This window comes from Rattus norvegicus, chromosome 8, assembly GCF_021556685.1.
Source record: "Rattus norvegicus strain SHRSP/BbbUtx chromosome 8, alternate assembly SHRSP_T2T, whole genome shotgun sequence".
NCBI classification, from domain to species: Eukaryota; Metazoa; Chordata; class Mammalia; order Rodentia; family Muridae; genus Rattus; species Rattus norvegicus.
In genome coordinates, this window is record NC_141541.1 from 12,876,858 (window position 1) to 12,904,088 (window position 27,231).

At 39.8% G+C, this 27,231-nt stretch overlaps 1 protein-coding gene across 2 annotated transcripts in view; it reads right to left on the bottom strand.

Annotated features, from left to right (window-relative positions):
• Positions 1–1,658: 1,658 nt before the first annotated feature.
• The window catches only part of Cntn5 (contactin 5), a 1,240,814-nt gene continuing 1,215,241 nt past the window's right edge, over positions 1,659–27,231 (bottom strand). For both annotated transcript variants that reach the window (XM_087560151.1, NM_053746.2), the window contains 4 exon segments: positions 17,967–18,153; positions 17,447–17,559; positions 8,392–8,560; positions 1,659–4,302 (listed from right to left, as the gene is read on the bottom strand). In XM_087560151.1, coding sequence (XP_087416277.1) covers positions 4,202–4,302; positions 8,392–8,560; positions 17,447–17,559; positions 17,967–18,153 — 570 coding nt within the window. In that variant the 3' untranslated portion in view covers positions 1,659–4,201.

Genomic DNA, 27,231 nt, shown 5'->3' on the forward strand with positions numbered 1-27,231 from the left:
TTTCTAACTGATAAAGACCGAAAAATTAGTGGTACTATTATTTCTTTCTCTCACTTAATACTTACCTTATATTCAAATTTTTCCCATATTGTCAAAGACATCGTTCTTACAATCACTGATGAGTCAGGACACCAAGACTGTCCCATACAGTATTTGGCAGGTGTCACTCTTTAATATATAGTAGATTACCTCTCAATTCTACCTCTGGGAGACATTGATTTGTGGACAAAAGTGGATCTATCATATTGTTGAGTATTTCACTTTTAGGTTTAGTCTTATCGCATTATTTAATTTTTTTTTTATTTTCCTCCAAGGCTTGTTTTGCAAAATCAAACTGAGAAAGGTTGAGCAGATCCATGCTGAATTTCAAATGAGTTATTAGAGAGATAATTCAGTATCTTTTCCTCCTCTCCCTTTCCCATCCCTCCCTTCTTTTTTTCTCTTCTCCTCTCCCTTCCCCTCCTCTCATCTCTTCTCTCCTGATGTATCACCCATCTCGGTGTCATGTTCAGTGATGTTATAGTTTTTGTTAGCATTTTACCATGTAGCTGATAATCATTGTTCTTGATTCTCCCATTGTCCTTATGCGGGGGATCAAACTGGAGGTCATGTTCACATTAGGCAAACACTATTGAGCTCTAACCTTAAGCCTTTACTTTTGGACTCTGCTATTTCTTCTGCATTAATTTCTTCCTCCCCACCCTCCTTCACGTTCATCTACTATTGCCTTCTCCTCTTTTCTTTAATCCCTGTTGTTGCATCAGAGAACAAATCCATGTAGAATGTTACTAGATATTGCCAAAGTTCCTTTAGTAAACTTGTACTAATTTGTGTCCAAGAATATTTAAAATAGTCTTTCTCGTCTCTGAGCTACTGAATTGGGTACATTGGGATATAGGTTTTCAGGTTAGTTGACAGCCATCCAGATGTGGAAAGCCTGTTCTCCAAGCAATCTTAAGCCAATGATTGAAAGTATTCACTTGTTGCATACTCTGCATCACGCTAGGCACACTCATCGTGGATCTAGTGTCCTCTCCTCTGCATGTGTCTAGAGTTAGGTGGTAGAGAATCGCCTATAAGTAAATCATGCTTTCCTTGTTAGTAAATGGAGGTGAACTAATGGTGCTAAGAAAGCCTGTAAGAGCACAAGAATGTAAATGTGTGGCAATTGTACCCAGCACAGTGTGACTGCCCCTTGGTAGCCAAAAAGCCAAAGAGTGCCCTAAGCATATATTCTATTCTCCTGATTCCATTGAGTCTGCTGCCTTAAGAAGCAACAGCTCATAAATTTGATCCCAAATCTGACCCATTTCTACTTGTTTCTTTGTTTTTTCTTTTGCTATAGTTGTTTATGTTCATTTTGGGGTTAAGAAAGCTATCCATGAAGATAATTAAAGTTACCTTTTATTTATTTTGGGGGTGTAGGTGTATGTGAAGGTTAGAGGACAGCATGAAGAAGGTGAATGGTCTTTTAACCTTGGTGGCAGCCATTCCTACCTGCAGAGTCATCTACTTAGACCTTATGGGGAGTTTTGAACCCAAAATAATAGTGTGTAAAGTTTTAACAAACATTTTCCACATGCAGCCATCACGATAATCATAAACATTACTTGGCCTGCTTGACATATTAACATTTATGTAGCTGACAGGAGAAAAGATAAAAGTCAATAAAAATGGAGTTATTTATTAAAAAGGTCTATTGTTACAAGAACAGTACACAGAACTATTATCTTACTGTGCCCTCCACATGATATATACCATTATATATAGTATATATACAGATTGTATACAACATACTTAACGGTTCGACACAGAGTCCACAGTACCTTCAGTTACATATGCAAAACATTTGCTGTCATGAAATGTCTCATGATAAGGAGAGCTGTTTTCTTATGATTCAGTGGGCATTGTAGAAAAATACAGTCTCTTCAGTGATGTAAGACTGTGTGGTTACCATCCCACCAAGGAAAAATCGTTCTCAGTACTGTTGTTGGAAAATAATGTTCCTTGATAGGAATGTTGTCTGCTTGCTACAAAATAACAAATGTGGGGTACAGAAATACAGATACAGTGAAAACCTGCTTTATTTTAAATAGGTTCATGATGCAAAATACATATTTTATGCATATTGAGTAAAAGCACCTCACATCTCTGACTTGTGTGAGAATATGACATCAGAAATTCTATATGTGGATATTCAGGCAGTGATTTGGGAATATTGATTAATTAGAATTTGCCATTTTGTGACATTTTTATTTTACTGGTTTTTTTAGAAGAATTTAGTTAAGTTGATTTTTAAAGTTCTTCAGATAATCTAAATGAGAGCATCAATAATAAATGAAGAAAATATCTCAATTTACCAAATATGAAAAGCATATTTTTTTAAAAATATCTTTCTATATTTTTTTTCAGATGCAGGATTTGTTTCTGCAAGTGACACCATGCTTTGGGAAGCTCATCTTTTGATTCTTATTGGTGAACTCCAGCCTCTCCTATTCCCCTGGAGGCACATGAGGAAGGCCACGTGGTTTGATTATTCATAGGCTTGAATAGTCACTCTCTTAGTAACAGTCTGTTGACTGAAATCATCTTCTTATATTGACTTTCCTTTGCTTAGAGCTGCCTGGGACACAATTCTCTCTAAACAGAATGGGAATAACTGATGGATAGTTACACTGCACCCTGAAAACTTTTATAGGATATTCAGGATAGACTATCCCAACTGTCATTTACCTAAGCTCAGGATTTTCATTCTGTTTGTTATTACAGATGCAAATACAGTTAATTGGCTCATATCATATAAAGGCAAAGCAATGAAATCTACCTTTTGTCCCCATATGAGCATTGCTCATTTAGCCAGAATCTTCAGGTTCTTTCTGGAACGTTAGTATGCCTTCTGTATCATTTCTGGATTCTTCATAGTGATCTTCACCCTGATGTGTCCTTGTGCTGTGTCCTATCACACACTCAGGAAGTAGGACAATCTCTCTGAGCTTCCCATGAATTATCTCTTAGGTTTAATCTGACTCCTCCAATTCATCAATGGGATTGTCACTGAAATTTTCACAGAATCCAGCAATGCAGACTTTGGCTAGACTAGCTGAAGCCCTGTGGCAATGCTGTGTTTCCACAACTCAGTTTTAGTTTTAAGAACATCATTCTACCTAACAGACTCTCTTTACCCCAGGAGCTGGGAAGCATTTGTAAGTGGCATATGATGAGGAACAGTGTCTAAAACCTCGGATTTTTTGTTTGAATAATTAGTTTCATTCCTTCTTCCACCAGCTTTCCTTATCCTTATAACACTTGCAAGTAGAAGAAAGCCTTTTGCTCATTTCTACGTCTGCCTTGACAGCAGGCAGAGAATTGGGGCGCCCTCTCCCCTGCTCTTTGCACTTTCGTATTAGCACCTGTGGCTTTGTGCTGTTGATGTTTTCCGTGGTCACGATTTTCGTGACGTTAAACTATCTTTTGACATTAAACATGGACTGTATTCACTCTTACGTCCCATGTTACTCCATGGGAGACAATAACTCAGTTTGAACTCATTCTCTATTCAACTTCCACTAATGGAAATTCCCTACCTTAATACCTTACTATATGGGCACATGTAGAATGGCCTATGGAAAAATCTTGCTATTTTTCTATTCAGTCATACAACAGTTTTTTAAGAATTCTTTTATGTATTTCCCCTATCCTGGACCCTAGTAATTGAAGTATTTCTTCATATTTCCTGCTGGTTTGGTATTGAAGCAGTGATCTAATGGGAAGTTTGGAAAACATTAGACACAGAGTCTTGAGAACACGTTTCCTTCTCGGGTTTGTATTTGATTTTGAGCAGGCTATAGAGACCACCTCGGCAATGGATGGCTGACACTCAGAGTCATTAAATAGAAAATCAAATCCCAACATATTAAAAAAATTAGGAATACATCTGACAGAAATTACCTTTGCTTACAAAATTTCATTACATACAATCTGCATATTTTTATTGGACCAAGAAGTGTCCTCTCCGTTTATAAAATCCAAAGAGAAACCTGATGGGTAACTCATATTCTCCCCCCGGACTCCTGAGAATGCACCATCTGTAGTCCCGTGTGTTCAAAGCTTTTCTCAGGACTCCATCTCCATTCATTCTGCGCTCTGTCTGCTGCTGCCTTCTCAAGCTAAAGCAAAGAAAAGCACACTGCGTGAGCTGCTTTCACCAGGAACTGGAAGGAAGCATCAAAGCCAAGAGCAGTGTTACTGAGGACCACTTGGAGAGAGAGTGCAGGGTGGACTGAGCGCTTGTGATTTTCCCACCTGTGAACAAAAGAGAAGCCTCCAATGAAGCCACTTATCAAAGAAACATTCTCAGAGATGATGGGCGGCAGGATTGGTCCTCTGTCCCATGGCATTGTTCTGCTATGGAATAAGGCATTGTCTGAGTTCTCTGCCTTCACAAGGAAGTAGAAGTCTATTGAAAATGTATTGAAAAGCTAAACAACTTTTAACAAACAAATCTGACAATGAGAATGGTTGATGTTTACCAGTGGTGCACAGGTAGGAAGTATTTTAAGGGCAAGGGATGGGAATGAAATTTTTGTTGTAGAACTTAAATGGCTTAAGAACTGGAACAAAGATAATTAGTAAAAGTGTGATGAGACATGAATTCATAATATTCCACAAATAATAAAATTTAATAAAACATTTTATTTACTATATTCATGGTATTTGATTATTTCGGCAGAGCAAGCTTAAATTCTATATCCTTCCAGAGTTGACAAAAAGGGCCAATCTGGCATTTATGATGCATACACTTATAGAAGGAGTTCTTTCATGAGATCAGATCATCACATGCAGTTGAATGAATTCAGCTAACTGGTCTGAGTTGATTGGTCTGAAAAGTCATATGCCAAAAAAATTAAGAGCTATTTTAGGCAGTAACTTCAGAAATGGCTCTTAAGTTAGAGGTATTCTAAAACATCAGAGTGATTCATGTGACTACTTCCTGTATGCCAAGCACAGTAATAGACCCTTAACACATACTATCTTTCTTGGTCCTTGTAATATACCTGTGTGGTAGTGTAGCATGGCCTTCCTGTTGCTGATGAAAAAAGGTACTGATCAACAGTTAGTGAAAAAAGAGTCCATGAATTTTAGGGAACATAAGGAGGAGTATACGGGGTTTGGAGGGAAGAAAGGCAAAGGCAAGAGAGAAATGTAAGTGTGTTATAACCTAAAAACAAAAAGTATAAAGAAAATAAAAAATGACGAATGTGATAAAAGTACTCAGTTGACGATTTGTAGGTCTGGATCTTCCCTTGATTTTGTCGCTCAAAACAGTGGCTTAGTTTTCTTTCTTGTTGCTGTGATGAGATAACTTGGACAAAAGACAAATTAAGGAAGAAAAGCTTACACGGTTCTATTACAGTTTACTGTGACAGACAAGTCAAGGAGGCAGGAGCTTGAAAGAGCTAGTCATTGCACATACGCAGTTAAGAGTGGAGAGACATGAATGCATGTGTTCCTGTCTAATAGTCATCAGTCTTTCTAATCCTATACAATTCAGGATCCCCTGCAGGAATATGGAATTATAACCAATAGGCTTTCTTCCCACATCGGTTACTACAATCTTGATAGTTCCCTGCAGAAATGCCTATAGGACAACCTAACTGAACAATTCTTCATTAAGCCTATCTTTCCAAGTGATTCTAGATTATATTTAGTTGACAAAGATCATCACAGAGATGGAATCTGTGTTAAAACCTTTAGAATAAGGATTAAAATATTTCCGCAGATCTTAGAATATTCTGTCGAGATTTCTTTGTGGTTAGATGAGAATAGTGACATCACGGGGATCACCTTTTTTTATTTGTTTGAGACATGGAGTTTGAATGGATTCCCCATATATTTCAGAACAAAAGAATGATTTTGATGACAAACCATATATGCAAACATCTACACATGCAGAATGGTTAGTCTTCATTTCTTTGTCAATTTGTATCATTGATGAAGCAGTAGCAGCCATTAGAATATTGAGTCATTTTGAGTAATTTCATTTTGTGCAAAATGCACTGACTGTACACTGCATGGCCACATATGAGTCATGATAAGGTAAGTTCACTGGAATGGCATGGCCTGAAGTAAGTAAAGCATGCCCAATTTCCATGATAGTCTCGTGACGTCAACTTTAATGATGCTGAGTACAGTCTGCTAACTAGTTATGTTATCTTAACCCAGCCAAATAAACAAGGTGAAAGCCAAGCACCAAGCAGCACAATGCACATTAAGATGCACCCTGGCTGGGAAGCCATCCCTCTCTTTCACCTGAGCAAGGCTTTTCAACTTTTAAAGCATTTGGTTTTGACAATATCGAATGAAACTATGCCTCAGATGGGTTTTATGGAGCTAAGTTAGATGAAACGATGAAATTTTTGCTTTATTGAAGTTTAGGAATTGCTAATTGCCCAAATGGCTATTAGCTACAACATAAAACTTGCTATTTTCATAGATATTATAAGTTAATTAAAACATGAATGAAAAAACCAAAGTCTGTGTAAGTAGTCCCTAACTTGTAGCTGACCTCATTCGAATGACTCAACAGCCTCTGTGTTTGAGTAAAAAGGAAATCTCAGACTCAACACGATGAAATTTGAAACTCAACAGGTAATGTGTTGGATGGGGAAATGGCCCAGCGTCCTGGCAGCAGTGTGCCGTGCTGGGTTTGGATCTTTAGCACACTACAGAGAGCTGGGCACAGTGGGATCCATCTGTGATTTTACTTCTGTGTTGCTAGAGAGGTAGAGGCTGTGGGTAGTGAGTCAGGAACCCTGTGGGAATTGCTGATGTGACAGGCTGGCTAATACAGCAAAGTCTGGGTAAAGTGAGAGACCCTGTCCTCAACAGAAAGGCGGAGCTCATGTGAGCAACGACATTGTCATGTCTGGAATACACTGTTTTTCAATAGTTTTTTTTCTTTTTTTTTTTTTCGGAGCTGGGGACCGAACCCAGGGCCTTGCGCTTGCTAGGCAAGCACTCTACCACTGAGCTAAATCCCTAACCCCTCAATAGTTATTAAATGTTTGGCTTTTCCAATTTTGTTTCTCCCTTCTTCTGCAATGCTTCCTAGTAGTTGGAGGAGAGTCAACTTTCTTCAGTTATTAGCCCCATACTACAATCGATAGTCCCACACTGCTGCACATCATAGCAACACTGACTAGACTCAGTGGGTTTAAAAAAGGGCACCTAAGGTTGGGCTGGGAAAATGGAGGTAGTGTGGGTTAATGGAGGAGTTGAAAGGGGAGAATGGAATCAGGGTTTGATAAATACTTCATATACAGATAGGAAATTCTTACACAATGCAAAGTTGGAGAGTGTGGTGGTTTGAATAAGAATGGTTCCCATAGACTCATAAATTTGAATGCTAGGTTACCAAGGAGTGGCACAATTTGAAAGGGTTAGGATGTATGGTCTTGTTGGAATAGGTATGTCTTGTTGGGGGAATGTGTCACTTGCCATGAGCTTTAGTGCTTCAAGGGGCCAAGTCAGGCCCAGTCTCTCTCTCTCTCTCTCTCTCTCTTTCTGTTTCTCTCTGTCTCTCTCTGCCTGCTACCTACGGAATTGGATGTAGCACTCTCAACCAATTCTCCAGCACTGTGTTGGCCTTCATCCTTCCATGCTCCGTGCCATGATGATAAGGACTAAGTCTCTGAAACTATAAGCAAGCCCCAATTTAGTGCTCTCTTTTATAAGAGTTGTCATTGTCATTATCTTTTTACAGCAATAGAACATGGCTAAGACAGAGAGCAATAGAGGAAAACACTAAACACCAACCTTGGGCCTCTACATTTATATGTGCATATGTACACACACACACACACACACACACACACACACACACACACACACACACACAGCCCTCTGTGGCAATCACTAGACATCAAACTTTGCATTTGAAATTGCTGACCAACAAATCATTATACAATCACCCATTATGTGCTAATAGTGAATGCAATTTATCAATGGTTTTGAAAACAATAAATATTGGTTTTAAGACTTCCCCGTAAGTTCTTTTTCATTTCATAGGACAATCATGCTAATAGAGAAGCAGGTACATCAAACACACAAATTTTTGTGTGTGTCTAAACATGACTTTCAAAAGCCAAGTGGCTAGTTACTACTTAGCCCAGGTTAGGCAAAGAACTTTATAGGAAGTTTATCCTGATGAAAACATCACCTGGTTTCTAGGTTATACTTGTCATTTATGCTAATTGCAGAATGGCATGGAATTCAAAGAAGAAAAAAATAACTTAAAATTTTCTGAATTCTGCCATCCTTCAATATCAAGAAGATTTAGTGCGTCCAGTATCAGTGAAGGCTATCGAATTGAGCCTGCTATGGCCAACTTACCTGCATATGAAGGTACCCTGATTTGGGAGCTCGCTGTTCCATCTCCTCCTTCACTGTACGCTCGAACTTCAATAATGTAGACTCCAGCCTCAGGGAGAGGCACAACAGCCTGAGGTTTCTGTGTCTCAATAACTTGACCTTTGCTGTGACCCTCTTGCCTATAAAAAACCTGGGAGCAATAACAGAGGCTTGAATTATTTGTTATTCAGGTGGCATTGTAAATGATTTCTTTCACTGCCTACCATATATTACAGTCTGAGCTAGGTACAGGCTCCCCTGCTTTGACACATGAGCAAATGTGCTGCAAATATAACACACTGTGCCAGACGTGCACACGGACAAAGGCAATGGAGAAAAAGAATGCGATCTGTCTAAGTTCGAGGGAAGAAGAAGAAGCATCTAAGCTCAGTGTTTAAGATAAGTTGAAAGCAGACATGGTGGTCCACAATAGTAATCCTAGTATTCGAAAGTATGGCAGAAAGATTGTCCTTAGTTCAAGGCCATCCTGATCTACAATGACTCTGTCACAAAACTATAACAACAAAAATTTACAAATAAATGCCAAATTTACCAGATTGAGATTTCCAGATACAAGAGATGATTAAAATAATAATAATAATAATAATAATAATAATAATAATAATAATAAACCCTCTGAAATAAGAAGCCATGGTATCCACGCAATGGATAGAACACATGAAAAACAAGAGGACTAGATTAGAGAACTATGTGGTAAGAAGTCACGAATAAGAGCCAAATCCTGCTCATTGAAACCTAGCGCAGGGACTGAAGCTCTCTCTGCTAATGGAAGCCCCTTTAAAGTCAGCAGCACATTTAGCAGTGCAATCGGGGGCACATGCACTGGGAGACAACACGAGCTTGGTGACAGCAATACACGGGATGACGTGGAAGCTCCTCAAATGGAAGAATATACAGAGAAAGGTGCTAAACGTTTAAAATAAAATGCTCAATCTAGTTAGTGACCATCCAAAATTTTACTCATTTTTTTTCAATTTTGGCAGAGGTTTGTGTACTGATCAAATTGTGTTTGTATGGCGGGGTTACAGAGTTAACTTATTTTTGACATGTGTCCATAATTGCACAATTGAACACTCTTGGATAGAGAACAAAAGCACAAGTCTGGACACAATATTATCCTCTTGGTCACATAACTGAGGCTGCAGAGGCAGTCATAGCCTTCATAAAGGTTGTATCTAATTAGGAGGGGAATTTCCTTAGGAGGGTGGTTCACTGGTCACTTTCCAACTATTTTCTATGCTATGCCTCTCTTATGGTTTTGCCTCCAGTAATAGTCTATTACAATGGGAGGGATATAATCGACCAACAGCAGCACTTAAGATACACTACGTGCATTTTATTCATTCTCATTGTTTTTATGCATCTTCATAATTATTGGTGTTATGATTGCCTGGCCTAATGGGAATAGCAGTGGCTTGGTCATTATGCAAATATGGATTCAAAACAATCTTCTATGAAACCAAACCAAACCAATCTCCTAACCTACCTGACTGGGTAAATTACTGACCTTTCCCAACCTAAATTGACTCTTTTGTTTGTAGGAATAATACCTACTATTTCATGATTTTCTCAGGAGATCAAAAAAGGCAAAAGCACATGTGGGAAATCAAGCATGGGGCCTGGTGCACACAGGACAATAAGAAAAGTCACCTCTATTACCATCAGTGTTGACTGCCAGTGGAACATTGTTTAAGTGTCATATCCTTAAAGCAAGAAAAATCACACACATATGCACACATATGCAAACACACACAATCACATACAGACACGTTCATGTAGGAAACATCTTTTGATTGAATTAACTTGCATGAAACAAAATAAACCCTAGAAAAATCAGAATTTGGGGGTGGGGTGAAATGTGCAGGTTTGTGTGCATATGAGTGCAGATACAACAGGCCAACCTGGGGTGTTATTTTCCAAGAGCTATCCATCTGCCATCTTTTTTGAGATACAGTAATTCACTGGGACCAAACCACAGATTCACACATGCAGATAGGACAGCTGACCATCAAGGTCCAGGGATCTTGTCTACCTCCTCAGTTGCTTGGCTCTTTCTGCGGCTCTCAGAATCAAACTGAGGTTTCCATGCTTGTGTGACCCTTTAGTGACTGAGTTATCTCTTAGCTCCAAAAGCAGCATTTTGTGATTGTTTTAGGCTTTGAAACAGGATCTCACTACTTAGCCTCTGTTGGCCTGGACTCATGATATAAATCAAGGTGGTCTTGAACTCACAGAGATCTGCATGCCTCTTCCTCCTCCAGGTTCTGGAATCAATGCATATGCTGTCACACCCAGCCCCAAAGCAGTATTTTGTGTGTTGATGTGTGAAGTGATATGATCCCCTCTTTGCTTTTGGTAACACATATTCCATCCACTCTTGGATTGGAATTTACATCTGAGTCTATGGGAAAGAGACTGTGTATCTAATGCTCTATAGTTAAATGCACTTAAAGGCTTTCTGCAAAAAAGATGCTATAGCTTGAACAGAGATGCAAAAATGATGTGCACATTTTTACATCTTTACCTGATGCAACACTGTGTTTGAATATCTGTCAGAGAGTAGGTGCCTAGCTTTCTGACCACTCTAATGTGAATCACTGACAAATCACAGTACAAGAAAAGGTGGTGGACGTTTGATGACACAGCAACACACAGAACTAGCACTCACATTTGGTGAATTCCGGAGGATGGCAACAGGGGTTTCTTTACGCTTAAAAAATTACAAATCTATGAAAATTTATGACTCTGATTTTGACTGCAGTGCAGTCAAGAATTGCAATCCTATTGTCTACATGTGATAATTGGAAAGCAAACTTATGAGAATGGAGATGTATGTAAATTGTTAAGGACTAGCGAAAGAGTGACTGTTTCAGAAGGCACTGTTAATGTGGTTCAATAAATTACAGTTTTTATGACAAAAAAAATAGCCAATAATGCACATCTATACAATGCAAAGGTGGCAGACAACTTGTAGATCTGTAGAGAGTTAGGAACAGAAAGTGAAAACAGCAAACATATAATTTAAAAAATCAGTTGATAGTGGCAGAAAGAGCTTGAGATTAGTGGCTTTTATCGGAGGGCAGGAAGAAGCAACATAGATCAGTAATGATTTTTACCAACTACAAAGTCAAATAAACTAATAGTAATTCTTCAGGACTTCAGAGCATCTGGACCTTGTTGAAAGTCCTGACTTAGGGAAATGAATAAGCTTTTTAAAAAGTTTAACGAGTTATAAAGACCTGGCAAAAACAGTTACTAACATTAAGGAGGCCAGGGAATTCTTAACAATCTGGACATTCTTAGATTGATGGTTATATTGACAGCTATCTTTGTTCAGAACAGGTATTATCTACTGTAATGTCAAGTAGAGTTGGAAATTCTATTTTAAAAATAAAATTATTAGATTATCCAATAAATGATTCCAATAAAATTTTACTTAGTATTGTTATTGTTTTAAAAATGATTATTTATTTATTTATTTGATTTTTTTGTTTTTTTATTATCTACGTGTGTGTATACATGTATGGTGCACGTGCGGAGCTCAGATTAGACTCGGAGAAGTTGGTTCCTTCCTTCTACAATGTGGGTCCCAAGAATAGAACACATAGATACTCTAGGCCACAAGCTTCTTTACTACTGATCCATTTTGCTGGCCTGTTACTTCTAAAAAAATGGCTGTTCTAATGGTAACAGAGTGTTGAGAAATATAACAAAAACATGTTGATGATGCCTATAGATGCATCTGAAAAGTTGACATCCAGGTAAGTAGAAGCTCATTCCTCAGCTCTGAATCTTGGGAAAAGTTGGTAGGACCAATGATGGAGATTAAATGTTCTACAGCCCTCGGTATAAGAAGAGAGGTGAAGCAAGGCCAAACAAAGGCAGGTTATTCTAAGCACAGTGGTACATGCTTGTATCCAAGACTTGAAAAGTTGATGTTTGAATATGGAAAGTCAGATTAGATCTACAAAGCACAGTAAGGTAAGCATACCTTAACAAGACTAAGTCTCAAAAAGTAAATCCAACCAGTTCATAAGTACAACTACACTTGGCTATAGAGTAGTTGAAAAGATTTTGAAGGTCATCATTTCCCAAAGAGCAACTTTCAGACTTGGTGGGCATTTTTCTCCTTCCTCACACACTATGCCAGTTGTTTGTTGTTATTGTTGTTGTTGTGCTGACTTGACACAAGCTACAATCAAGGAGAGAACCTCAGCTGAGAGAATGACTCCATTAGAGTGGCCCATAGACATGTCTATGAGGGCATTTCCTTGATGATATGATATGAGATTAATATGAGGACTTATGATCCTGCTGTAGTCAGCGCTACCCCTGGGCAAGTGGTCCTGGGTTGTACACAAAGGGGAGCTGAGCAAGCCACAAGGAACAAAACACACTTCTGTGGGTCTGCTTCAGTTCCTGACTCCAGCTTTCTTTTCTGAGCTCCCACCCTGGCTCCCAGCAATGATGGAATATGATGTGGAAGTGTAAGCCAAAGAAACACCTTTCTCAGCAAGATGCTGCTGATCACTATTATTACAACAGGAAGCTAAGCAGTGCACCCAGATCCACATCATTTCTTCAAAAGTATCTACATATATGCTAGAGCTACTTCTACTTCATGTTTTAAAAAAGAAGCTTCATCATAAATGATGTTGAATGTAATCAAATGTGGATGGTATGATGATATCATGTACTTTATTCCATTCTGTCAGTCTTTTACCTGTTCAACGGGTTAAAAAATTAAAGACAATTAAAATGTAGGAAGTCAAAGCCATAAGGTTTCATGTTCTTTGATCCAAAAAGTCTGTGAAGAAATGGAGAATGGTGTGGGTGTTCAAATTTCATCAGATGTAAAAGAAATGTCAGTGCACATGGCTCTCAGGTGGCAGAAGGCCTTAGCTCATTACTAAATTGTGAAAGCAAGGGAAAGATCTCAATGTATATTGATGGGCATTTGTAATTTGTAAATTTTGAAACTAATAAATACCTACTCTTCCTAGCTATGGATCAGTTTGGAAAGTAGAGACAGAAATGTATAGTAAAGGGGACTTTAACCTAGAAAAAAGATTTTCTAGGCACAGTCAGAAGGTAGTAAATGTTTGTCTTCTGGTTCACAGACTGAGGCTGTTGTCCTGAATTCATTTAGACAGCCAGCCTGAGTCTACTGAGTAGAACTCTTTCTGGGGAAAAAGAACCTTTGAGAGATCAAAAGTATCCCCGTCCAATTTCCTTAAATACAAAGATAGCTTTACCTTGAATTTTCCAAGAACACTAGAAGCAACTTCTAGTTTAATAGTTTAGATTGTCATTCCAGGGTCCCACAGAGACAGACATGACTAATGTGTTCGACTTTATAGAACTTCCGTGCTGACAGGGAGGTGGTAAGTCAAGACACTGTCATTACTCTTGGCCTTGCTACAGACTTTCTGGAATACAGCTAGACTCACACAGAAGGTCTTGCCCCCCCATCTCATCTCAGTCCCACTTATGTTTGCATGCCCTTCCCTCAGATGTCTCACCCTCTATGGAGACTTTTGCCAGAACTGAGTTATTCCTGAGAGCCATGCTCCAAGTGTGTGTTCTCATGGTTACACCTCTCTGTTTATGTTCTTAATTATTGTTTTCTGCTACATTCCTGTTTTGTGGTGCCTGTGTCAGGAAAATCCTGCACTAAGCCTTCTTATCAAGAATAGTGGGAAACTTTCTTATCCAGAGTCCCTTTGTGTTTTCAGTTCTCCTGAGCTGGCAGAAGTTGTAATAAGGCTGAATAGCACAAGAGTGGGTGGGAGGTCTGACTCCACGTTATTGGCAGCTTCCCTTAGCCAGCTCTTTTCCCTCAGGAATATAAGAGTGTGTAACTCGTTGAAGAAAATGAAAATGAAAATGACATTTTATGACATTGTCCTACTTTTGTGCATCTATACAACTAAGATGAGCTGTGTTGGAGGCTCTTCTCCAGCAACAAGTTATTCCAAAGTGATGAGTGTGGTCCTCCCCACTAGAAAACAGGAAATGTCAGTTTCCATTGTTAATAAACTTAATGTTTTCCCCTTAGTAGTGTAGTCTCCTTTAATAAAAATAGCATCTGTATGTCCGTATAGGCTTCTTAAACACCAAATTATTTTGTATAAATTGTCTAATCCTAAAGATGATGCTGTAGGACACGTGATGCTAATACTGTTTTAGCAACTTTAACTGAAGAGAATGAAACTCAGGGAGGTTTAAGAAAATTATTCGAGATTTTGCAAGTAAGATTTGAACTGAAGTCTGTCTGATTTAGGAGCCAATGATCTTTGTCTGTCATATCACAACACATGTGGAAGTCATGCTGAAAAAGACAAATGTTTGCTACTAGCCATAGATGGGTAATTGTATGAGATGTTCCTGGCTGGGTTGAAATTAATGAACTTATGCAGCTCTTCTAAGAGTGTTGAGGATGAGTGCTCTTGTCTTTAAGATCGATGTTCCGCATTGCTGGGAGATTTGTCATGGCATATAAAGTATAGGGGTGGAACGAATACAGCCACACTGGGTTGAAATGGTAGCAAAGAGATCTGAGTGTCGTGGGCATGCTGGTTGATGTAATTGCTAATTTGACATAACCTGAATCACCTGGGAAGAGAGTCTCAATAAGTAATTATCAAGTTCGAGCTTGCCTGTGGACATGTTGATGGGGGAATTTCTTGGTTGTTAATTGATGTTGAAAGAACCAACCAATTCTGAACTGTACTATTCTTTAGGTAGGGATTCCTATTATTGGAGAATAAAAAAAGGCAAAACAATGTACCTGAAAGAAAGCCTGAAAGAAAGCAAACAGGAAGAATCCACAAATATATTTTCTTTGGTTTTAAGTGTGGATATGATGGTTTCAAGTTTCCCCTTTGACCTCTCCTATACAGTAGAATTGTGCGCTCCAGACTCACTTTCTTCCTCAGTTCCTTCTGTTGGTTATTGTATAATAGTCACAGAAGTCAGATGGAACTAGAATATTTAGGGAACTGTACACCCAGCCTAACGTAGTTTCTTTAGCCGTTTAGAACTAAGGCTCCCTGGAGGGGGCGCTTAAGGCACCAACCTTCTAAGTAGTCATGTGACTTATCGTGTGTTTTCAAGCATTCGACATTGCTTTTCCGGTTTGCAGGGTTATTTGTCTGCTTCTTATGCTGTTGAGTTTGGTCCTTTATGGTCTGTCAGCATTCTTACTACTAAAGAGTATACTTGGAGTTCAAAGGATGTGATCTCTTAGGGGAAGATGCAAAAGTAAGAGAGCCTATGGAAGGATCCAGAAAATGACCCATCTGCCTTCTCAAAAGATGAAATTCTATATGTCTGAGGATGAGTCAGATCTGAGTATGTGTATGTGTTTCAGTGTGACACTGTGATCAATATTAATTTCAGTTAGGAAACACTGCAAGTTGTTTCCTGTATTAGTAGAAAATGGCTTTACATACACCCATCTGTGAATATATATGGATATATATTCTATTTGTAACTGTGTCTGTTGTAAGTTTCAGACTTCTACTGCTTTATGCACAAAAATATTATGTCAGTATTTCTGGTTGAAAACCAAAATCATAATAGTTGCCATCCTAAGTATTGACATGAAAAAAATTTTTCAAACCTATAATAAATAATATTCAACTGGTAATTCTGCACAGCATTCAATGTTAAACTTTGATGATCTGAAACAGAAGTTAGGAATTTGGACACATAAACCCATAGGCTGTATATATTTTTAAACAAAGTTGTCAGGCTGTGTAGAGGTTTTCACCCCCAGATCTCCTATAAACCCAAGGCAAGATGCTGGTGGAATTTGTCTTTTGTAGCTTGCTGTCTCTCTGTGGAATCCTTTCTATTTAATGTGTGGCTCCAGCACTTTATTCTTCTGTTTTATTTTTGTTTTTAACAGAAAATCATTCTATTCAGTCTTAGAGGTCCAGGTTTTGTCATCTGCCAGCAAAGTTTACTGGAAAGGGGTGCCAGGATCCTCCAGGTTCTACAAGGCTGTCTGCATCCATACTGAATTCAGGGTCCTGGTTTTTGTTTGTTTGTTTGTTTGCTTGTTTTTTTCCTGCTCTTTTCTTTCAGCTGCCTTGTGGTTTTGGAGATGAATTTGACTTTTGCCTGCCACACCACAGGCAAGTTCTTTCTCCAAGACACAGACACAATACAATCAAAAGCTCTTCCACATGATCCAATTGTCTGGCACTGATTTACCAAAAATATGTCTCCAAGTTGAGACATCTCAGAGGTAATTGGATATCAGTGATGGCTGCAGTGCTATCCATGATAAATTGTGGAAATAGTTTAGGTGTTCAACGTCACAGGACTGTATATGAAAATTACGTGCAATGGGATATTCTTTTCTCTATGTCATTAGCAGGAAAATAGATGTCACTGGAACAAATCTTATTAAGCAAGTTAAGACAATTGCTCAAAGACAAATATCACACTAGTTTCCCACTTGTGGGTCATAGAATCTTCTATACAAAAATATAAAACAAAATAAAAAACGTTAACGTATATATGAGAATAAACTAGAAGTAGTATTGTTTAAGGCAGTGGTTCTCAACCAGTGTGTCGTGACCCCTTTGAGGGTAAAATGACTGTTTCATTGAGGTCATATGTCAGATATTCTGCATACCAGATATTTACATTATGATTTATAACAGTAGCAAAATTAAAGTAATGAATTAGAAAGGAAACTAGTTTTATGGTTAGGCAGGGATCACCATAGCATGGGGACTTGTACTAAACGGTTAACATTAGGAAGGTTAAGAGCTACAGGTCTCGGGGGATAGAAAGAATGAATGAGATGGGTGAGAAAATGGACACTACGGGTAAGAGGAAAAATGACTCAACCTGTAACACACATCTATTTAAAGCTTCAAAAAAACGCAACTACGAAGAAGAGAAAATGATTATTCATGTCCCATTCATGCCCCCCACCCTGCCCTGCATCACAGTGACAGCTCTGAAATGTGTATTGTTCCAAGAATGAACTGACACCAACCTTGTAACCCATGACTTCAGACTCGTTGGCTAGAGGTCTGACAGGCTCCCAGCCTAGGGAAACCTGGGAACCCTGCTGTTCCCAACGGAGGTTGCCAGGTGGTTCGCTAGGGGCTGCAAGATAAAAACAGGAAAGTGAACCACTAGTCCAAAAAGCATTTCTTAGTTTCAGTCCTGAGAATTTCTGACTTCTGTGTGTCTGGTCGTTAGCTGGTGCCATGGGCTTCCTTCCAGCTGGAATCAGAGGAGGAGGGTTTTGCTCCAGGAGTGTCATTTTAATAGCTACTCCACGGAGCTTTTGAACCTGAATCCTTTTATCTCCCTTCTGTGTCAAAGTCGCTTAGCCTTGTTTCACAGGATGATAACCTTTACAGACTGGGAATGCAAAAATATTTTTGAGCTGGTTTTGGAATTCAGATCTGAGCTCTGAAGCAAGGCTCCCTTTTGACGCTGCTTATTAGGTACCTCCTGTGGCTTCTGATCACGTGGCTTTCAAACAAACAAAAGTCCAGGTCACTTACGGTGCCTCTTGGTGGTGGCGCTCACTTCCCTGCTGGGTGGCCCATACCCGGCTCCATTGTAAGCCCTGACTGTGAGGTGATAGAGTGTGTCGCCTTCCAATCCCGTCAACATGACGAATGACTCATTCCCTCTGGTTCTGACTGTTTCTGCAGAGTCTTCTGGCTCGGTATCTTTCCAGTAACCAATCTGTCAACACATTACCACAAGACAAATTAATTTTAAAATTTCCCTGGGATTGTTACTCCCTGGCATACTTCTATTTCCCTCCTGCTTGCTGCCCCTCCCCCGACCCCACATCACCCTTGATGCTCCAGATCAAATCCCCGAGGAAATTGCCTCTGTAGCCCTCAGTTCACAGCCCTAAGCTGTAGCGCCCCAGCTGCCTTGGTCCCTCTGAGTGTTCTGAATCCTGGAAGTGCTACAGATCCTAAAACGCGCTCTGGCATTAAAGAACAATCAAGCCATGATAGAAGTGCTTTCCCTCCCTCAGTTTAGCAGAGCAATTTACCTGGAAACAACGAAGAGATTATCCGGAACACAAACCTTTTGCAATACTACATGAAGGTAAATTACAACTGTATATATTAGTAAAACACAGAGGAGTCAGAATACCCATGATACCTTGGAGTAGCTTAAATGGACTGAAACTGTGCTAGTTATGAAAAGGGGGGCAGGCTGCGGTTGTTGGGGCCTCAGTTTGATTGAAGAACATTTGTCTTTCTGCAATGATGAGATTCTGGTTAACTCTACTCCTGTGTTACATTAGGTATGTTCTCCTGTGATACTCTCCTCAGACCTTAGCCTCTGCCAGTGACTAACTCAGCAGGGCAGGGAAGGCGTGGCAGCTACTGCTGGCAGCATCTAGTCACAATGCCTCAGGTAGATAGAAAGTAGAGAAAACAGAAACAGGGCAGAGCTATACAGCTTCAAGGCCCCGTCCTCAGTGACCTGCTTCCTCCAGTGAGGCTCCACCTCCTAAAGGTCCCACAGTCCTCCTAACAATGCTGGGAATAGAGTGGTCACACAGAAAAGACTGTGAAGGAAACTTCATATCAAACTTCAGCAGAGAATGCCTACAGTTTGGTTTGTGGACATGACGCTGCGTAGTTGAACACTTTCCTTGTGACACTGAGGCTCTTGGTCATTAAGAGTTGACTGGGTCCGTGCAGATGCAGAGTAGACAAAGACGGTGCACTTTAGTTCTCACGGTTAGCCTCCGGTGTTGTGCTTTCCTCTGTGGATGGAGAAAGAGCCTTTGCGTTTCTAAGGCTCTGTTTCAATCTCGGTGCTGTCAGGCTTTGGGTTTGAGCACTAGGAAACAGGTACATGTGATATGAAGCCGGAAGTGAGCAGGAGGGTGAAGCCTTGCCCTTTCTCGTCTTTTGCCAGCAAACAGAGATATGGAGGCGTTTCTCCTTTCTCCCTCTCAGCAGCCTTAACACATCTTGTGGCCTGGTCCTGGCATGGTGGGGCTCAAGAGGTAGGCACATTGCTTGTGTTTTGGTAGTTCAAATCATAGCAGACCAGGGGAGATTTTGTCCGTGAGGTAAGGATGGCTTTTTCCCCAGCACACTGTAGTAACTCCCGTGGCCCCTTAGCTATGATCAGGGCCTTTGCTTCGGGCCTTGAGGTCTCGCTTCCTGCTTTTAAAATCATCGGTCTTTTTGTGTTTCTAGAGTTGGATCTTGAACAATCACACTGCATGTGCTGTCTCAGTTTTGCTAACTGATTTCATACAATACACCTTGCTTAAAGGAGAGTTATCAGTCCTTCACAATTGAGCCCTGACTGACATATATGAAGAGACCCCTAATTTATATATAAAGGAAGGCTAGTAAAATGATCTCATCTTTTTGGCCAGTCTTCCCACAGAATTGGAAGAGAATTCAGTCAAGTGAGTGAACTTCAGAAAAGTAGTTTTCTAAAATAGGAAGCCCCCATTCTGTATTTCATATGCTGCTGCCCAACCCTTCCTAATTTCAAAGACTAGCTTGTCTTTCTTGGACGCTGAGAAAATTTGAACAGAAGAAAAAAAATCCAAGGTATTTTCAATCTAAGAAGTTGGCTGAGAAGTCGCCAGCTGAATGAACGCTCACTTTTCTTTTCCTGTGATGCATCTGACTTCCTGGCTTCTGCCTCAGTGTCTCTTAACCAGTTACATTATTTTAAATATAATTAAGTATATTTTGATATAGTTGAATGATTAAATTAAGCAAATTGCAGGATTTGTAAAAGTACAAATTTCGGATTTCTAAAGACTGGATATAGGTTTAATATTTGGAGTAACCACTATAAAATCAAACATCTCAAGTAAAATAATAAACGTGCTGCTAAATTTACCATGAAAGCAAAAATTCTGTTCACCTGAACCAACGCCTCATGCTTTAGATTCCCCAGACAGAAATCTGAAAATTCATTTAGGCAGGCTCTCTCAGCCAAACCCAACCTCAGTCATTCTGCCAATCTCTTTTGCTAGTCTGGTCGGATTTTGTGTCTGCCTTTCAGAACTGGAATCACAGATGGGTACCAACCCCCTGGCATGGCTATGTTCTGGGGATCCGAGTTCCAATCCTCATGCTTTTGTGGTAGGCGCTCCAACCACTGAGGAAGCCCCGAGTGCCACTAACTTAGGCTTTTGATTAAAGTACTGCTGTGGCTAGCTCACGGCAGATTTCTCTTTAGCTTATCATCCTACTTCCCTAGATTAGATGCCAGGAAGGGGATTATGGGCTTGAAAGTTAGGACGAAATTAAGCCTTCTAATACAAAATGCCCCATTATTTTTCAAAGAATTTGAACCATTTTTTTTTGTTTCCAACAGAAATGCATGAACATAAGAAATTTTCCACATTGCTACAAGCTCAAGGCAGACTGTGCCTTTGAAGCCAGAAGATATATATTTAAATTGTGCTTTTGGTATGTGTAAGCTGTATTTGGGACAGTTTCCTTAGCTGCTTTTAATGGTTCTGAATTTTATCATTTTAACCTTTGTCTTTTATCATGTTAAAATATTATTTCTTATTTAAAATATAAGTGGCATGCAGCTTTACTAGTGTCAAGCAGAAATGACCATTTTGCTGTTGTTGTTGTTTAGTGTGTGAGATTTGAGATTTTGTCCGTGTTTTCAGGTATTTCTTCTGCTGCGAGCATTCCACCTTCTCTGCAGCTCAGCGTTCACCCAAACTCTTTTGTTCTTCACTTCTGCAGTCTCCTTTGTGTTTTTAAACCACACTTCTCTTGCACACTTACTCTGCGTTCTGAGATTATTTCTTCTGTTTTTACTTTGAAGCATGTGTATATAGCTGGCAGTATTGGCAGTATAAGAGCACTGGCTGTATTCCAGAGGACCCGGCCTCAGGTCCCAGAGCCTATGTGGCAGTTTGTAAACATTTTATATCCTAGTTCTAGGGGATCTGGTGCTCTCTCTTCGCTTTTCTGTTTACTAGGCACACATGTGACACACAGACATACATGCTGGCAAAACACCCATACACATGAAATAATAAAAAGTGTAAAAATATTTAGCAGTTTAACTTCATATCTTACATTTCCTAATGAGTATTTTGTTTTGTTGATTTGGGTCCTGAGTTTGATTGTGTTTTCTTCATATCTGAGATGCTCTATAAGTAGAGAAAAGCCTGTTCTTCCTCATTTCCTGAAACTGAGAACCATGACCCTAGTGTTTTTCTTCTGGGTAAGAAATTATAATCAATCTACCCTCTGTCTACCCTCTGTCTACCCTCTGTCTACCCCCTGTCTACCCCCTGTCTACCCTCTGTCTACCCTCTGTCTACCCTCTGTCTACCCTCTGTCTACGCTCTATCTACCCTCTGTCTACCCTCTGTCTACCCTCTGTCTACTCTGTGTCTACTCCCTGTCTACCCTCTGTCTACCCTCTGTCTACCCTCTGTCTACCCTCTATCTACCCTCTGTCTACCCTCTATCTACCCTCTGTCTACCCTCTGTCTGTCTGTCTACCCTCTGTCTACCCCCTGTCTACCCTCTATCTACCCTCTGTTTACCCTCTACATAGCCTCTATCTACCCTCTCTCTACCCCCTGTCTACCCTCTGTCTACCTTCTGTCTACCCTCTATCTACCCTCTGTCTATATAATTCATCTTGCCTATCATCTATCATCTATCTTTTAGGTATCATCTTTCTATATAACCTCTATCTACAATCTATCTCTCCATCTATCTATCATTTATCAATCAAATATCTCATTTCATGCTTATCATACATTAGCATGTATATATTCATCAGTCTATCACTTGTAAATATTGTCTGATAGTATTTTTCTCACATATTTATCCATCATATATCTCTATCATCCATTAAAAAGAACTTCTCAAGCCAAGCAGTAAGCCCTGGAAACATTCTGAAAAGATTACATTTAGGGACAGATGCATATACATAATCACATACATATACATACAATAACCATTAGTGAAAAAAGATCATAAATTTGAAGAGTATTGAAGGGTATATGGGAGAGTTTGCAGGAAGGAAAAGGAAGGGAGAAATGTAATTATAATTTCAAATATAGAATAAACCCATTTATAAAAAAATATTTTAAATTAAATAAAGACTTCACTATTTCATTTTTTCTTTCTTTACACTTTTATCATCCTATATAATTACCAGTATATATTACCCAACTGATCTTAAAATGATGAAGTATTCTCAGGAGGATTTGAAGGCTTTTTTAATAGGGAGACTGCATCTCTGAACTGAAAGTACCCCTTCCATGGTTGGAGTGAGTGACCCAGGTCGATGCCAGATGCTGCCAGCACAGCCCCCACTCCTACTTTCCCTGCAACAAAGAAAACCTCCCGAGGCTGAGACACAAAGCTTCCTGTGCTTGGGTGCAGTTTGTTTCAGTGAAGCAAAGATAAAGAAGAGGGAGGCCAGAGGCTATTACAGTGCTTGCTTGAACCCAGAAAATAGGATTTTGAGAGTGGGTCATTGCACAAAGATGAGGGGAAAGGAAAACATTCAAAGCTCTGTGCCAGTTTTCCTTGATGCTGCTAGCTGCGATGGCAATGAGGTTGTCTTTTTCCTCAGGACTCCATGTGCAGCTTAAGGGGCATTAGGAAAAGCTCAGTTTATGCAATTCCGGAAGATCCACCACTGTTGCTAAATCCAACAGTCATGATTAACAGAAACTGATCAACTTCTAACTGAGGTCAGAAGGCAGATGTCTCTGCCAATCTATTGATTGCTTGCCTGCACCAGTGTTTAAAAACACTCTAACCTCTCCTTGACTAGTGCTGGGATTGCCTCCTCTGTGCCTTTGCAACATCCAACATCAGTATGCCTTCTACCTAGAGGTGCAGAGTCCTGGACCAGCAGAACATGGTTTCCACAGCAGATGCTTTTGCTTTACTTGGCAAAGGCCAGCTTGCCTCAGTTGGAGTCTGTCTCCAGCCTCCTAATCTTTTGATGTTAGTATTAAGCGTATTGTGAAATTGGCTCTTCACTGTTGATCCTCCAAGATGGGCTGGCAGGCAGTGTGATTAGATTACAAGCATAATAGTTGCTTTGTGCCACAGGTAATTTTATCATAAAGGACACAATTTAATGAATCAAAAAAGATAAATAAACAATGGTTAGTTGAGGTGTGAATATTTATGAGGCAATGGCACAATGATTGGTGGATATGAAGCGAGGAAGTTGGAAATGTGACAGGAATACCAATGGTGACCCTTTCTGAATCAGTTCCTACTTACGGTCTGAGATGCTGCTCTACTATCTAAGCAGAGAGAAGGGTGGAACACACATAAAGGTGAATCTGCTCCTGATCTGTGTATTTCAGTGCAGGCAGCAGCTTTCTTCCATTCTTTGTCAACTTTATTGAATTTTATTTAGAACATTTTTAATCTTATTTTTATTCCATTTATTAACTTTATTTATTTACTTTGTGTATGTATACATGTGCGTGTGCATACATATGTGTGTATCTGTGTATGTGTGTGGCTGTATATGTGTATGAATGCGTGTGTGTATGTGTGTGCTCATGTGCTGTGGCCCACAAGGGACAGTCAGAGAACCACTTGAAGGAACCCATTCTCTTCCTCCACTATGCGGATTCTAGGAAACAAACTCAAATCATGAGGCTAGGGAGCAGACACTTTTACCTACTGAGTCTCTGGCCCTCTTTACTAATTTTTAAAAAGAGCCCAGTGAATAAGAGCATTATGGGAGTATTTTATTATTTTTACTACTGTGCTTAAATGTGCCTTGCGAGATGATCTACATACCCAAGATTTTTAAATATATCTTAATAAAATGAAAGAAGAAAGCTTTTGACCTGAATGTAATGTTTTAGCTAGAAAAATGTCCATCTTGAAAGACTTAAGCAGTTTAGGCTCTGCAATGTGATGTCCCTATCATTTCTATGATGTTCTGAGTACAATCTTTTCATGTATTTATTGGTAAAAGATCAGAAGTGAAAATCAGCCACACCTAAGGATATGAAAAAACATTTTATAACAAGTAAACTGGAAGGAATAGAACAGTAATGGCAGGTATGGGATTTGATGTCAGTGTCAAGTCCTGGCCAAGTTTTGTAATATTTGAAACGAACCCAGTTAAACTTAAAGTAGGCAGAAGGGAGGAGGAGGGAGGGAGGAAGCAGGGAGATACGGTTTATCAGTGAAATTAAGTGGCGTTGCAGATCTGAAGGCTATTCCAGAGATGCCCACACAAGTAGAGCTATCATGCAAACTCTGTCCCAGAGGAGAAATAATGAGTCTTCACTGACAGGCTAAAGTAGCCCAGGGTACTCAGCATTTTCCTGGAGAGGCTACAATTGCAAAGGTCTGGTCTGGTGTGTGGTTATTTTGCTTGAGGAATCTCCTTCTTCTAGTCCCACTGGCTCTAGTGGGAAAGATTTGGGCACTCTTACCAGCTGGAGGTGTGCTGGGAAAGGTGGCTGTAGAAAAAGCAGCTAGGAACCGAAGGGACATTGAGAAGTGAAGGAAACACAGAAAGAGTAAGACCCTCAAAGTGAGTTAAGTTCTGCTGACATCCTGGGCCCTTTCACAGGGAAGAGCTCAGCCCCTGGAAAAGGAGAATGGTAGAGGCCAGATAAGCTTTGAACAAGCCATGTCAGGCTTCTGCCTTGAGTGTGCTGCTTTTGAATTTCCTAAAACTAAAAATTATCTGCTCGTGTAAAGAAACAATCTAATGAAGAGAAAGCCAACAGTGTGGGAGACAATCTTTGCTAGCTATCCAGCTGACAGAGGATTAATAAGAGGCAAAGAAACAAATGGACCACTCATAAATGAGGTCTGGGACCTGAACAGAGTTCTTAGAAAAAGATATGAGAAAAAAAGGCTAAAAACATCTTTAAAAAATGTTTGTCACCTGGAGTGAATTAAACCAACTTAGATTTTCATCTTACCGCAGTCAGATAAACAAAACAACCTACATGTGTGAGGCACAAGGACTCCTGCTCCATCAGCGGTGGCACTCTAACCTTGCACAGCCACTCTGGAAATCAAGGTGGCGGATTCTCAAAGCACTAAAGCTAAATTTATCATGCTACCCAGTTATACCACTACTTAGCTTGTGCCCAGAGGAATCCACATCCTACTCCAGAGATGCTTGGTCAGCCATGTTCACTGCTGCTCTGTTCACAAAGGTCAGGAAATGGAGACGACCTAAATGCTCTTGATGGACAAATGGTTAATGGAAGAAGGTTCTGTGCACACCATGGAAGGTGGAAGCAAAAAGCTAGCGTTCTAACAACGTTTGCATTCACGATTGTTTATAATTTTAAAGACTTACATATTTATCGGTGTGCATATGTGTCTATGTATGAGCAGGTGGATGTATGGTGGTCAGAGAGTGCATCGAGCAGCCTCAGCCATCATGCTTGACTTATGCCTTTGAGTCATGTCTCTTGAATCTATGTCTCAAGCTCTCTTGGAGTGGCTAGAAGCCAGCATGCTCCAGTGGTCTTTTTGCTTCTGCCCACCTTGGACCTGGGGGGTTTACAGTCACGTAAGAGATGCCTGGCTCGTTACTTGGGTATTAGATCTGAATGTTAAAGATTACACAATTGTTTTTAACAACTGAGCCACCTCTCTAACTCCTGCTTAGTGTACTATACTTGATGAAACAAACAGTGTAACTGCCGAGATTCCCTTAGAAATAACAGGATTAAGAGGAGTTTGGTAGCAAAAATCTGTGATTCCAGTACTCAGTGGGTGGAGCCAAGAGGATCAGAAATTCACTCATCCTTAGCTACATAGCAAGTTCAAGGTCAGCTCCCATTATGTAAGACCCTGTTTCAAAAACAAACAAATACATACACAGTGTTCAGTCTGAGAAGAGATTTGCAAATCCTTTTGTTACTTATGAGACAAGCATTTTAGGCAGATAATGCAATAATCCTGTAAATCCCTCCTGGTAAAGAGTTTCCTCCATGTAGCAAAGGTGAAACAAAACCCACAGGAAAATGAGATTCCCCATTGGTTGCTTTCTAAAAGGATTCAATGAATGTCTTTCAACAGGATCAGGACAGGTCAGGGTAAGAAGCCTGCTCATATGTAACAGATGTGCAGCTTGGATTTATGTGGGTCCCAAACAACTGGAATAGGGGCTGTCCCCAAAAGTTGTTGCCAGTTCATGGGATATGTTCTTCTAGCTGGGCTGCCTTGTCTGGCCCCAGTGGGAGAGGAAGTGCCCAGCTTCACAGAGACTTGAAGTGCCAGGGTAGATGTATATTCAGGTCAGGGAGACCCACTCAGAGAAGGGGAGGAGGGATGGGGGAAGGAGTGTGGGAGGGCATGACTGGGAGGAGAGAAGTGCGTGGGATGTAAAGTGAATAAGTAAATAAATAAATTAATTAATTAAATTTTAAAAAGAAACTGAAATATTACTTTAAGGTTTTTAGTTTCCTGATTTTTCAAAAAAAAAAAAAAAACAAAACAAAAACAAAAAGCAAAACCGTTTTGTTAGCTTCACAATCTATGAAAATCCCCAAAGAAGGAAACCTAACAATAGTGCCACAAAAAACATTCTCAGTTTCTATCAGAAGCCACAGAAGTTCAGCAAAGGAGGGGAATTGCCTTTTGCATTCTTATTTTTACATAGTTGCAATGAAAAGCACTGAGAATCTGCAAAACAAAGACCACCCACATACCATATGGCAAGGCAAACAGTCTTTGTCTTAGCCCTTTGCAAAGGGCTTTGTTTCAGCTTCTCCCTCTTAGCTTATCTGCGGCTCCATTTTTACCTCCTCTCCTGATAGACAAA